This window comes from Pseudophryne corroboree, chromosome 6 (assembly GCF_028390025.1).
Source record: "Pseudophryne corroboree isolate aPseCor3 chromosome 6, aPseCor3.hap2, whole genome shotgun sequence".
NCBI classification, from domain to species: Eukaryota; Metazoa; Chordata; class Amphibia; order Anura; family Myobatrachidae; genus Pseudophryne; species Pseudophryne corroboree.
Window position 1 is genome coordinate 662,425,767 of NC_086449.1, and position 14,925 is coordinate 662,440,691.

Consider the following 14,925-nt stretch of genomic DNA (forward strand, 5'->3'; position numbering starts at 1 on the left):
AGTCTCTGAGAGCGGTAATCTCAGGTCTGGAGGACGGGGAATTTATGGTGTCTCTGGACATCAAGGATGCGCACCTTCATATCCCGATTTGGCCGCCTCATCAGACTTCTCTACAGTTTGCACTACAGGACTGTCACTACCAGTTCCAGGCCCTACCATTTGGCCTCTCCACTGCACCGAGGGTGTTCACCAAGGTAATGGCAGAGATGATGTTTCTCCTCCGCAAGCAAGGAGTGAACATAATACCGACCTGCTGATAAAAGCACCATCCAGGGAGAAGTTGTTGGACAGATTGCCCTCTCAATCCGACTACTTCTGGATCACGGGTGGATTCTGAACCTACCAAAATCTCATCTGGAACCAACACGGAGGCCTCTGTTCCTGGGGATGATACTGGATACGGATGAGCAGAAGGTATTCCTTCCATTGGAAAAGGCATTGGTAATCCAAGCGAGGGTGTGGGATGTTCTAAAACCAGCCCGGATATCGGTGCATCTATGCATTTGCCTTCTAGGGAAGATGGTAGCCTCTTACGAGGCTCTGCAGTATGAAAGGTTTCACGCAAGGCCCTTCCAGCTGGATCTGTTGGACAAATGGTCCGAATCGCATCTTCACATGCACCAGAGGATACGTCTGTCGCCAACAGCCAGGATTTCTCTTCTGTGGTGGCTTCAGACTTCTCACCTGTCCGAGGGTTGAAGGTTCGGCATTCAGAATTGGATTCTGCTAACCACAGACACAAGCCTCAGAGATTTGGAAGCAGTCACCCAGGGTGATCAGTTCCAAGGAAAATTATCAAGTCCGGAAACCATTCTTCCGATCAGTGTTCTGGAACTAAGGGCCATATACAACGCCCTTCTACAGGCATTGCATATTCTTTAGGATCATGCCATTCAAGTTCAGTTGGCTAATGTGTCGGCAGTAACGTACATCAACCGACAGGGCGGAACAAAGAGCATAGCAGTAATGTCAGAGGTAACAAGGATTCTCCTCTGGGCAAAAAGACACACAGTGACCTTGTCGGCAATCTTCATTCCGGGAGTAGACAACTGGGAGGCTGACTTCCTCAGCAGACACGACCTCCACCCAGTAGAGTGGGGCCTTCACCCGCAGGTGTTCGAGTCCTTGACACGCCGGTGGGGAATTCCACAAATGCACATGATGGCCTCTCGTCTCAACAAGATGCTCAAGCGGTATTGTTCTATGTCGAGGGACCCACAAGCAGTGGCGGTGGACGCTCTGGTGACTCCATGGGTCTACCAGATGGTTCACGTGTTTTCTACCTCTTCCATTGATCCCAAGAATTCACAAAATAATAAAAAGGGAATAGGTTCAAGCAATTCTCATTGCTCCAGATTGGCCAAGAAGGGCCTGGTACGCTGCTCTACTGGAGATGCTCCTAGAGGACCCGTGGCTTCTGCCTCTTTGAGGATCTTTTACAACAGGGGCCATTATTCTATCAAGACTTAACACTGCTACGTTTGACGGCATGGAGGTTGAGCGTCAAATTCTAGGCCGGAAAGGGATCCCAGACAGGGTTATTCTAACCCTGATCCAAGCCAAAAAAGGGGTAACGTCTAAACATTACCACCGTATTTGGAGAAAATATGTCTTTTGGGATCTCAACGTGGTGTTGCAGTTTCTACAGTTGGAATGGTTTGAGCCTTTACAGGAGGTTGGCGTAAAGTTTCTTACGTGGAAGACCGTTACACTGTTGGCCTTAGCTTCAGCAAGGCGTGTGTCGGAACTGGGGGCGTGTCTCACAAAAGCCCCTATTTGATTTTTCATGAAAATAGAGCTGAACTCGGAACGCGTCAGCAATTTCTTCCCAAGGGTGTGTCTGCGTTTCATATCACCCAACCTATTGTGGTTCTGGTGCTTACTGACACCTCTGCTACCTCCAAAGTCCCTGGATGTTGTGAGGGCTTTGAAATCTATGTGAAGCGGACCACTCGTCACAAAGTCTGACTCGCTGTTTGTTCTCTTTGATCCCAAGAAAATTGGTGTCCTGCTTCAAAGCAGTCTATTGCTTGCTGGATCAGGCTTACTATCCAGCACGCTGCTTCTACGGCAAGATTGCTGGTTCCTCAAATACAGGCCCACTCTACTAGGTCGGATGGTTCTTCCTGGGCGGCTGCCCGGGGTGTGTCTGTTTTACAGCTCTGACGAGCAGCTTCTTGGTCAGGTTCGAACACGTTTTCTAAGTTCTACAAGTTTTGATACTTTGGCTTCTGAGGACCTTCAGTTTGGTCAATAAGTTCTGCTCGTGCCTCAGCACTCTCCTACCCAGTTTGGGAGCTGTGGTACGTCCCCATGATACTAATGTGGACCCCAGTATTCTCTAGGACGTTAGAGAAAATAGGATTTTAATTACCTACCGGTAAATCCTTTTCTCGTGGTCCGTAGAGGATACTGGGCACCCGCACAGTGCTTTGTGTATCCTGCCTTGGTAAGTATTGTTGGTTCAGCTGTTGCTGTTCAAGTTTGGTTAGCATGGCTTTCCTCTTGTCTGGTGTGTGCTGGTCGAATCTCACCACTGTTCTGTTATATCCTTCTCTCAAGGTATGTCCGTCTCTTCGGGCACAGTTTCTAACCGGAGTCTGGTAGGAGGGGCATAGAGGGAGGAGCCAGTGCATACTATTAATTTTTTACAGTGCCCATGGCTCCTAGTGGACCCGTTTATACCCCATGGTACTAATGTGGACCCCAGTATCCTCTACGGACTACGAGAAAAGGATTTACCGGTAGGTAATTAAAATCCTATTTTGAATGTGCAGGTCTTAGAGAGAGACTGCATGTGAGAAGATTTATATTTCTATTTAAGTTCACTATAAATGAATTAGCGCACTAATAGAGGAGTATGCACTAAGACATATGGTAGTGTATGAAAAGATGACTGGGGTTTGCAGGATCCAGCATAAGGAGATAATGAGGAAAAACAGTGGGCACATACCACAATACCACAGCTGACAAAAGTAAAAAAAACAACAACTGGATAACAAGACTGTTCAAGTACTGGACTAACAAACACAACAAAGACAGTGGGCCTGATTCTGAGACGCATAAAGACACGGGTGGGTCGTTATGGTAACGCCATAGCCTGTTTCATTAATGCTGAGACTCCCTCTTGTGGCGGTGCAGTTTCTCTGTCTTAGTATGGCCGCCTATCTGAGCAGTTGTGCGTCTTTGGACGCAGCCGCTTATAGCGATACACCTGCATCTGTTTAGCCGGCACCCTATTATCTCCCAGGAATGCTCACGTTCTACAGACCATGCATCCAGTTCTGTTCTGCCTCTCTGATTGCTAGTAATAATCGCATGCTCAGGATTAAATAATAGACCAACTACGTACTGCATCAACACTGCTTGGGACTCGGTGAGTCTGAGGAATATACAGTACATGTGTATTTCTCAAAACACCTAAAAATGTTAAATTTCTTTAAATCACACTTGGTGAGTTGTGGAAATAATGTTTTTGGACATACAGGTTGAGTATCCCTTATCCAAAATGCTTGGGACCAGAGGTATTTTGGATATCGGATTTTCTCTGACGTCCTAGTGGATGCTGGGGACTCCGTAAGGACCATGGGGAATAGCGGCTCCGCAGGAGACTGGGCACAAAAGTAAAGCTTTAGGACTACCTGGTGTGCACTGGCCCCTCCCCCTATTACCCTCCTCCAAGCCTCAGTTAGATTTTTGTGCCCGAACGAGAAGGGTGCACACTAGGTGGCTCTCCTGAGCTGCTTAGTGAAAAGTTTAGTTTTAGGTTTTTTATTTTCAGTGAGACCTGCTGGCAACAGGCTCACTGCATCGAGGGACTAAGGGGAGAAGAAGCGAACTCACCTGCGTGCAGAGTGGATTGGGCTTCTTAGGCTACTGGACACCATTAGCTCCAGAGGGATCGAACACAGGCCCAGCCATGGAGTCCGGTCCCAGAGCCGCGCCGCCGGCCCCCTTACAGAGCCAGAAGCAAGAAGAGGTCCGGAAAATCGGCGGCAGAAGACATCCTGTCTTCACCAAGGTAGCGCACAGCACTGCAGCTGTGCGCCATTGCTCCTCAGCACACTTCACACTTCGGTCACTGAGGGTGCAGGGCGCTAGGGGGGGGCGCCCTGAGCAGCAATAAAAACACCTTGGCTGGCGAAAATACATCACATATAGCCCCCAGGGCTATATGGATGAATTTTAACCCCTGCCAGAATCCATAAAAAAGCAGGAGAAAAGTCCGCGAAAAAGGGGCGGAGCCTATCTCCTCAGCACACTGGCGCCATTTTCCCTCACAGCTCCGTTGGAGGGAAGCTCCCCTGGCTCTCCCCTGCAGTCACTACACTACAGAAAGGGTTAAAAAAGAGAGGGGGGCACTAATTAGGCGCAGTATTAACAATACAGCAGCTATAAGGGGAAAAACACTTATATAAGGTTATCCCTGTATATACATAGCGCTCTGGTGTGTGCTGGCAAACTCTCCCTCTGTCTCCCCAAAGGGCTAGTGGGGTCCTGTCCTCTATCAGAGCAATCCCTGTGTGTGTGCTGTGTGTCGGTACGTTTGTGTCGACATGTATGAGGAGGAAAATGATGTGGAGGCGGAGCAAATTGCCTGTAATAGGGATGTCACCCCCTAGGGGGTCGACACCTGAGTGGGTGAACTGTTGGAAGGAATTAACAGTGTCAGCTCTTTACAAAAGACAGTGGTTGACATGAGACAGCCGGCTACTCAGCTTGTGCCTGTCCAGACGTCTCAGGCCGTCAGGGGCTCTAAAGCGCCCGTTACCTCAGATGGCAGATACAGACGCCGACACGGATACTGACTCCAGTGTCGACGGTGAAGAGACAAATGTGACTTCCAGTAGGGCCACACGTTACATGATTGAGGCAATGAAAAATGTTTTACACATTTCTGATAATACGAGTACCACCAAAAGGGGTATTATGTTCGGTGAGGAAAAACTACCTGTAGTTTTCCTGAATCTGAGAAATTAAATGAGGTGTGTGATGAAGCGTGGGTTTCCCCCGATAACAACTGATAATTTCTAAAATGTTATTGGCATTATATCCTTTCCCGCCAGAGGTTAGGGTGCGTTGGGAAACACCCCCTAGGGTGGATAAAGCGCTCACACGCTTGTCAAAACAAGGGCTCTACCCTCTCCTGAGGTGGCCGCCCTTAAGGATCCTGCTGATAGAAAGCATGAGGGTATCCTAAAATGTATTTACACACATACTGGTGTTATACTGCGACCAGCAATCGCCTCAGCCTGGATGTGCAGTGCTGGGTTGGCGTGGTCGGATTCCCTGACTGAAAATATTGATACCCTAGATAGGGACAGTTTATTATTGCCTATAGAGCATTTAAAAGATGCATTTCTATATATGCGTGATGCACAGCGGAATATTTGCCGACTGGCATCAAGAGTAAGTGCGTTGTCCATTTCTGCCAGAAGAGGGTTATGGACACGACAGTGGTCAGGTGATGCGGATTCCAAACGGCATATGGAAGTATTGCCGTATAAAGGGGAGGAGTTATTTGGGGTCGGTCTTTCAGACCTGGTGGCCACGGCAACAGCTGGGAAATCCACGTTTTTACCCCAGGTCGCCTCTCAACATAAGAAGACGCCGTATTATCAGGCGCAGTCCTTTCGTTCCCATAAGGACAAGCGGGCAAAAGGTTCCTCATTTCTGCCCCGTGACAGAGGGAGAGGAAAAAGGCTGCAGAAATCAGCCAGTTCCCAGGAACAGAAGCCCTCTCCCGCCTCTGCCAAGCCCTCAGCATGACGCTGGGGCTTCGCAAGCGGACTCAGGCACGGTGGGGGCCCGTCTCAAGAATTTCAGCGCGCAGTGGGCTCACTCGCAAGTAGACCCCTGGATCCTTCAGGTGGTATCTCAGGGGTACAAATTGGAATTCGAGACGTCTCCCCCTCGCCGTTTCCTAAAGTCGGCTTTACCGACGTCTCCATCCGACAGGGAGGCAGTTTTGGAAGCCATTCACAAGCTGTATTCCCAGCAGGTGATAATCAAGGTACCCCTCCTGCAACAGGGAAAGGGGTATTATTCCACACTGTTGTGGTACCGAAGCCGGACGGCTCGGTGAGACCGATTTTAAATCTAAAATCTTTGAACACTTACATACAGAAGTTCAAATTCAAGATGGAGTCACTCAGAGCAGTGATTGCGAACCTGGAAGAAGGGGACTACATGGTGTCTCTGGACATCAAGGATGCTTACCTTCATGTCCCAATTTACCCTTCTCACCAAGGGTACCTCAGGTTTGTGGTACAGAACTGTCACTATCAGTTTCAGACGCTGCCGTTTGGATGGTCCACGGCACCCCGGGTCTTTACCAAGGTAATGGCCGAAATGATGATACTCCTTCGAAGGAAGGGAGTTTTAGTTATCCCTTACTTGGACGATCTCCTGATAAGGGTAAGATCCAGAGAACAGTTGGAGGTCGGTGTAGCACTATCTCAGGTATTGTTGCGGCAGCACGGTTGGATTCTCAATATTCCAAAATCGCAGCTGGTTCCGACGACTCGTCTTCTGTTCCTAGGGATGATCCTGGACACAGTCCAGAAAAAGGTGTTTCTCCCGGAGGAGAAAGCCAGGGAGTTATCCGAGCTAGTCAGGAACCTCCTAAAACCGAGCCAAGTCTCAGTGCATCAATGCACAAGGGTTCTGGGAAAAATGGTGGCTTCCTACGAAGCAATCCCATTCGGCAGATTCCATGCAAGAACTTTCCAGTGGGACCTGCTGGACAAATGGTCCGGGTCGCATCTTCAGATGCATCAGCGGATAACCCTGTCACCAAGGACAAGGGTGTCCCTCCTGTGGTGGTTGCAGAGTGCTCATCTTCTAGAGGGCCGCAGATTCGGCATTCAGGACTGGGTCCTGGTGACCACGGATGCCAGCCTGCGAGGCTGGGGAGCAGTCACACAGGGAAGGAATTTCCAGGGCTTATGGTCAAGCCTGGAGACATCACTTCACATAAATATCCTGAAGCTAAGGGCCATTTACAATGCTCTAAGCTTAGCAAGACCTCTGCTTCAAGGTCAGCCGGTGTTGATCCAGTCGGACAACATCACGGCAGTCACCCACGTAAACAGACAGGGTGGCACAAGAAGCAGGAGGGCAATGGCAGAAGCTGCAAGGATTCTTCGCTGGGCGGAAAATCATGTGATAGCACTGTCAGCAGTATTCATTCCGGGAGTGGACAACTGGGAAGCAGACTTCCTCAGCAGACACGACCTCCACCCGGGAGAGTGGGGACTTCACCCAGAAGTCTTCCACATGATTATAAACCGTTGGGAAAAACTCGACAGGTATTGCGCCAGGTCAAGGGACCCTCAGGCAATAGCTGTAGACGCTCTGGTAACACCGTGGGTGTACCAGTCAGTGTATGTGTTCCCTCCTCTGCCTCTCATACCCAAGGTACTGAGAATTATAAGATGGAGAGGAGTAAGCACTATATTCGTGGCTCCGGATTGGCCAAGACGGACTTGGTAACCGGAACTTCAAAAGATGCTCATGGAGGATCCGTGGCCTCTACCTCTAAGAAGGGACCTGCTCCAGCAAGGACCCTGTCTGTTCCAAGACTTACCGCGGCTGCGTTTGACGGCATGGCGGTTGAACGCCGGATCCTGAAGGAAAAAGGCATTCCGGATGAAGTCATCCCTATCCTGATCAAAGCCAGGAAGGATGTAACCGCAAAACATTATCACCACAATTGGCGAAAATATGTTGCGTGGTGCGAGGCCAGTAAGGCCCGACGGAGGAAATTCAACTGGGTCGATTCCTACATTTCCTGCAAACAGGAGTGTCTATGGGCCTGAAATTGGGGTCCATTAAGGTTCAAATTTCGGCCCTGTCAATTTTCTTCCAAAAAGAACTAGCTTCAGTCCCTGAAGTGCAGACGTTTGTAAAAGGGGTACTGCATATACAGCCTCCTTTTGTGCCTCCAGTGGCACCTTGGGATCTCAATGTAGTTTTTGGGTTCCAAAAGTCACATTGGTTTGAACCACTTAAATCTGTGGAGTTAAAATATCTCACATGGAAAGTGGTCATGCTGTTGGCCCTGGCCTGGGCCAGGCGCGTGTCAGAATTGGCGGCTTTATCCTGTAAAAGCCCTTATCTGATTTTCCATTCGGACAGGGCGGAATTGAGGACTCGTCCTCAGTTTCTCCCTAAGGTGGTTTCAGCGTTTCACCTGAAACAACCTATTGTGGTGCCTGCGGCTACTAGGGACTTGGAGGACTCAAGTTGCTAGACGTTGTCAGGGCCCTGAAAATATATGTTTCCAGGACGGCTGGAGTCAGAAAATCTGACTCGCTGTTTATCCTGTATGCACCCAACAAACTGGGTGCTCCTGCTTCTAAGCAGACTATTGCTCGTTGGATTTGTAGTACAATTCAGCTTGCACATTCTGTGGCAGGCCTGCCACAGCCAAAAATCTGTAAATGCCCACTCCACAAGGAAGGTGGGCTCATCTTGGGCGGCTGCCCGAGGGGTCTCGGCTTTACAACTTTGCCGAGCAGCTACTTGGTCAGGAGCAAATACGTTTGTAAAATTCTACAAATTTGATACCCTGGCTGAGGAGGACCTGGAGTTCTCTCATTTGGTGCTGCAGAGTCATCCGCACTCTCCCGCCCGTTTGGGAGCTTTGGTATAATCCCCATGGTCCTTACGGAGTCCCCAGCATCCACTAGGACGTCAGAGAAAATAAGAATTTACTTACCGATAATTCTATTTCTCGTAGTCCGTAGTGGATGCTGGGCGCCCATCCCAAGTGCGGATTGTCTGCAATACTTGTACATAGTTATTGTTACCAAAAATCGGGTTATTGCTGTAGTGAGCCATCTTTTCTAGAGGCTCCTCTGTTATCATGCTGTTAACTGGGTTTAGATCGCAAGTTATACGGTGTGGCTGGTATGAGTCTTACCCGGGATTCAAAATCCTTCCTTATTGTGTACGCTCGTCCGGGCACAGTATCCTAACTGAGGCTTGGAGGAGGGTCATAGGGGGAGGGGCCAGTGCACACCAGGTAGTCCTAAAGCTTTACTTTTGTGCCCAGTCTCCTGCGGAGCCGCTATTCCCCATGGTCCTTACGGAGTCCCCAGCATCCACTACGGACTACGAGAAATAGAATTATCGGTAAGTAAATTCTTATTTTTCAGTATTTTGGAATAATTACATACCATAATGAGATATCATGGTGATGGGACCTAAATCTAAGCACAGAATGCATTTATGTTTCATATACACCTTATACACACAGCCTGAAGGTCATTTTAGCCAATATTTTTTATAACTTTGTGCATTAAACAAAGTGTGTCTACATTCACACAATTCATTTATGTTTCATATACCTTATACACACAGCCTGAAGGTCATTTAATACAATATTTTTAATAACTTTGTGTATTAAACAATGTTTGTGTATACTGAGCCATCAGAAAACAAAGCTTTCACTATTTAACTCTCACTCAAAAAAGTCCATATTTCGGAATATTCCGTATTTCGGAATATTTGGATATGGGATACTCAACCTGTATTACCAAGTGCCATTTAAATTGACATGTTAAGTGGTCAGTGACTTATTTTTCCAATTTTTATTTTATTAAGGAGCCAACATAAACAGAGCTACAGCCAATAACGATCATACTGTAGTGTCCCTCGCATGTGCTGGAGGACATCTAGCCGTTGTTGAGCAGCTTTTGGCACATGGCGCAGATCCAACTTACAGATTGAAGGTAAGTTTCCTTAATGCATTCATTCAAATATGACAGTTGATTAGTTTCAGATATATATCTTCGTCTGAGAGATTTTCCTGTAGGATCCATTTATTTTTATTTTTTTATATAAATGTCCTCCTATGGTCTTTGATATTTAAAGTGGGTGTTTGGGGCAATATATTTTTTACAAACTGGGTTTTTTACAGAGGTGTCTTAGACAAAATGGAGCCCTTGGTAACTGATTTGATAGAATAAATGTGTTGTAGATATTTACCTGATTATACAACTTAAATTTACTGAAATTAAGCATTTCCTAACATCTCCCACCAGAATATACTCTCGGAGACTTCAGCTATTTGAACACGTCTAATTGTAACCTCCAAACACAAAAGCATGATTTCTGTACTATATGGCTTATTACTTAGCTGCTTTATTTCACCGTGAATGCGATCTGGGTCCCACGCCAGTTGTAACAGGGCACCATCTCCACCTTACTCAAACAAATTTCCTATAAAATATATATTCTGTCCCTAAATGATGGAGGAACTATAGTTACAGGGGTACTTAATTCCACATATGGTAGATCTGTCAACGGATTTCCCTTTTGAGACTGCTACATTAAGATGCCTGTTCTAACCACCGTAATGCTTAAATAAACACACTAAGAATTTAGTGTCCCCTATTCTTTAACAGGTGTTTGCAATGTGTGACATTCCAGCTGTTGTGGAACGAACATCTCAGTGTGCCCTGGCGCTGTTCTAGCATTCCATTACAGCAAAACTGTGGCAACGTATGCTGATACATTTACTTCCATAGAAGTTGGAGTGCTCCACGTTGCCTTCCTCTGTCCTGTAAGGTTCCAGAGAAGCCTAGCGCCTGACCAGGCGCTCTCCGCATCTAGTCCGGTCTAAATTATAGGCTGTTTGCTTCAGTTCATGGACTGTTGGGTACAGTTGTCTTCAGATGCCTGAGTGCTGGGCATCCTTTCTAGAGGCATTATTGACGTCAAGGGTCCGCCACCACTGCATTTTTTTTTTGCCACTGCTCTTTCCCAAGATACACAGAAGACGATGGCATTAGACAAGACTGCATCATTGCTCCAGTTATGGCACTGGAATAAATAACTGGGGTTTTAAGCCAAGCCAAGGTTTTAATCCAGTGGTTTGGAAGCCAAACCATTCATTCAGGCCGATATTCAACGCGCCTTGAGCAGCAGGCTGTGTGTGGATAATTTTCAAATGGAATCTATGGCATGAAGGCCAAGAGATTTTTGGCCTTGCTGGATGTCAGGGACGCGTGTCTTCACATTTTCAATTTGGTCAAGTTGTCATTCTCTCCTCCGTTTTGCAGTCTGATTTGATCACTATCAATTCCAGGCTCTGCTATTCGGTATTACCACGACTCCCTGTGTATTCACCAGATTCATGTTTGGAATGGTGAGCTTGTTGCACAAGGAAGGTATGATCATACCTCATTTAGACGATCTGCTTATTGAAAGCAGATCCAGTTTAACAGTTACAAAAGCACATAGATTGCATGGTACAAGTACTTCAGGATCACAATTTCGAGAAGTCTCTCCTGATACCTTTGTCAGCACTTCTGTTTGTGGGTATGGTTTTCAACACCTCACCCCAACGAGTATTCTAAAGGACGGACCCTATAGAACTTGTTCACAACCGTGCTGTTGGTGCCTTGTCTGTCGATCTTGTTGTGAAGTTGTTTGGCAGAATCATCCCTACCTTCGAGACAATTCAGTACGCCAGGTTCCACTCATGGGAATTCCAGTGGGAAATGCTCGAGAATTAGACTGTGTGCTTTGAATCCCTTTCGTCTGTTTCTTTTCTGTCTGGCATCACACATCAATCTCTCCACTTGTGGCTGGTTTCTAATCATCTACTCCTGGAAAATTCCCTTGTTACTCAAGATTGGATCATTGTGACCACAGACGTGAGTTTCCTGGGTTTGAGTGCTTTGACATTACATCATTGGCTCCAAGGCCTCTGGTCACATCTTGTGGTGTTCACAGAGACAGTTCATACCTCCCCAAGTTTCTCTCGTTTCTCAGCCTATTTCTTAGGAGGTTTGGAGGCTAGTTACAAGTACAGTTTTCGGGCCTCTCAATTTATTTCCAGCAGGTTATGGCCTTTCTTCCAGAGATACGAACATTTTTACAGGGTGGGTTGCGTGCTTAAGCACTGTTTGGTCTGCTGGTAACACCGTGGGTTCTTAATCTTGTCCTCTTGGCTTTCAGGCAGGCTCAGTTTGAGCCTTTGTGTTCAGCAGACCTTCAGTTCGTTGCATGGAAGTTGGTCTTCCTTATGGCCATTGCCTCAGCTCTGCATGTTTCTGAGTTGGGAGTTATATTTATATTTAAAGTTACAACTTTTTGTTTAAGTGCCAGCTCCTTGGTCCCCATCCGCAACCCCGTGGTCCAGTGTCACCCCAGCCTGCATAAGAGATAAGTATTCAGCAGTAAGTAAACAAAAATCCTCACTTCTCTTGCATCCATAAGGTATATTTGGGGAAACTAGTACGATGGGTATAGAAGGGGTCCAAAGGAGCCAGTGCACTTTAAATTTCTGCATCTGGGTGTGTTGGCTCCTCCCCTCTATGCCTCTCTTACTGGCAGTTTAGAAAAAAGTGCCCTCAGGAGAGGATGCACATCTCTGCAGCTTCAGAGAGTTTTCTTAATTTTTTTTTAAATCTTTTATTATCTTCAGTATGCAGCATACCTGCACTGTGGGAGTTAGGGCGGGGATGGTCACCGGCCTCTGTAAGGTATCAGAGCCGCTTCCCCGCTGCAGGACCACCGTCATGAGGGGTGGTTATTCAGTTGTTGGCTATCACAGCCGCAGCTCGCCGCACACCCCTAATACTGCCTGAAGGTGACATCTGTGGTGAGTACAAACTGGGGGCTCCGGTTTAAAGTGCGGCTGACCATGGGTGCGGCGTATGGGACCCTCCTTGGGGGCTCCCGCTAAGATCCCCCATGTAGAGCTGGCACTAAAGGATTGACTAGCACTTGTGTGATGTTTTAAGCTAACTAGGAGACTTTGCCAGTATAATCTATATATGTAACTCCAACGCCATTGGAGGCGGTGGAGCTACCTCAGAGCGGGACCTGAGGCTTACTGCAGCCATATACAGCACACACAGCGCTTCCCGACTCCTCAGACACGCTGGATATCTGGTACAGGGTGTACACTATACTGATCCTATTTAGGACTAAAATGGTTAGTGTTAACTGTATTTTAGGGAGCTGACCGCCTCACTGGGGCAGTGCAGCTTGGTGTTCTGGTGTGTTCTCTCTCTCTCTCTCTCTCTCTCTCTCTCTCTCTCTCTCTCTCTCTCTCTCTCTCTCTCTCTCATACAGTAGGGCAGGCTTGCATTCTGTCTGTGTGTGTATGTTATGTTTATTGTGAAACACGGGTTAACAAGCTGTGCAGTTTATGTCACAGTAGATTTTCTCCATTATCTACTGATTCTGTTTCATGTGAACAATGCAGTCAATCTTCACAAATCAGTGAAGGGGCTTGGGGAGAGGGTCCAGAGCCCCACTGGTTAGGGTCTTTTAAGACTGATGTCTGATAGGTGATCCCAGCTCATTGCTAATGTGCAGAAAACTCGGCTACTACAACAAGCTTTAGATTTAGCTGCTAGGGCAGATGCACAGCCCCCCTCTCTCATGCAGGTCCACAGAAGCGTGGGTTACCTGCTCTACTATCTGATACAGATGATGATATACAGGAAGATGGGGATGACCTAGATCCTGTTAGTGGGGATCCCGATTCTGCTCAGGGTATTGAACCCCACATTTTGGCTATGAGGGACGTGTTAAAGCTCCCTCTAGAGGACGCTGCATCACAGCAGTCGTTTTTCTTTGTACAGACCAAGCCTAATGTCACTTTCCCTGACTCTACAGAGTTAGATGACTTATTCAAACAGGCCTTGAAAAATCCAGACAAAAAATTCCAAGTGTCCAGAAAGTTTTTGCGCACTTTCCAATTTGCTCCTGAAGGTAGAAAATTTTGGGAGGAACCCCCTGGGGTGGATGTCTGTCTCTAGCCTGTCTAAAATGGCGTTGCTGCCTGCTCCGGGCTCCCTTACCATGAAGTATCCTGGGGATAGGAAGATAGAGATTACACTTAAGTCTATATACACAGCAGCCGGTATATCACAAAGACCGGTCATTGCCGGATGCTGGATGACCCATGCCATTCATTCCTGAGCCACTCAAATTCAGAGGGGCCTCTCGGGAGATATGCCGTTGGTTACTATGGTAACCCTTCTGAAGCACATTCAGGACACTACCCATGTCCTCTGTTTTCTTTCAAGGAGATGGGGAACATTAATGCTCGGACTACTGCCATGGCTCTGTCGGCGCGCAGGGCCTTGTGGTTGCGTCAGTGGATTGCGGATGCAGAATCTAAACGTAGTGTGTAATCCCTCCCCTTTTCTGGGGAATGGCTTTTTTGGGTTGAATTGGATACCTGGATTTCCAAAGTTACGGCGGGAAAATCCGTGATTCTCCCCGCTGGGGCCTCGCCGGCGAGACGCTTCTATCCGGGGCCGTCTGTCCAGTCCTTTCAGTCTCACAGATTTCGATCAAAGGCCAGAGGTGCCTCCAATGCTGCTAGGGGCACTAGAGGTAAGTCCAGAAAACCTACCAGCACTGATTCTTAGGAACAGTCTACCGGTTCTGCTTCCACTAAGGCCCTCAGCATGACGGTGCCCACCCACCCCGAGGGGATCTCGAGGTGGAAGCTCGACTGCGTCACTCCAGCCGCATCTGGGAGACTTCCTGCCAGGGTACCTGGGTCAGAGAGCTCGCTTCTCAAGGCTACAAGCTGGAGTTCGACAGTAACCCCCCCCCTTCAACAATTTTTCAAATCAAGCTTACCAGCTTTGGAGGCTATGCAGTTTACGTTGCAACAGGCTATCCAAAAGTTGGTCCAGTCCCACGTCATTGTTCCAGTATCACTACCGCAGTGCAGCCAGTTTGTGGTGCCGGACGGTTCGGTCAGACCCATTCTGAATCTGAAATCCTTGAATCCTTATTTGTGGGTGTTCAAGTTCAAAATGCAATCCCTGCAAGCAGTGATTGTGGGCCTGGAAGAACAGGAATTTATGGTCTCCTTGGATATCAAGGACGCCTATCTCCATATTCCGATTTGGCCGCCTCATCAGGAGTACCCGCGGTTTGTCC

The 14,925-nt window shown here is 47.7% G+C and overlaps 1 protein-coding gene across 2 annotated transcripts in view; it reads left to right on the forward strand.

Annotated features, from left to right (window-relative positions):
- ANKHD1 (ankyrin repeat and KH domain containing 1) overlaps window positions 1-14,925 on the forward strand; it is a 411,439-nt gene that overhangs the window by 172,940 nt on the left and 223,574 nt on the right. For both annotated transcript variants that reach the window (XM_063928239.1, XM_063928240.1), the window contains exon 12: window positions 9,610-9,737. In XM_063928239.1, coding sequence (XP_063784309.1) covers window positions 9,610-9,737 — 128 coding nt within the window. The remainder of the gene's footprint in view (window positions 1-9,609; window positions 9,738-14,925) is intronic.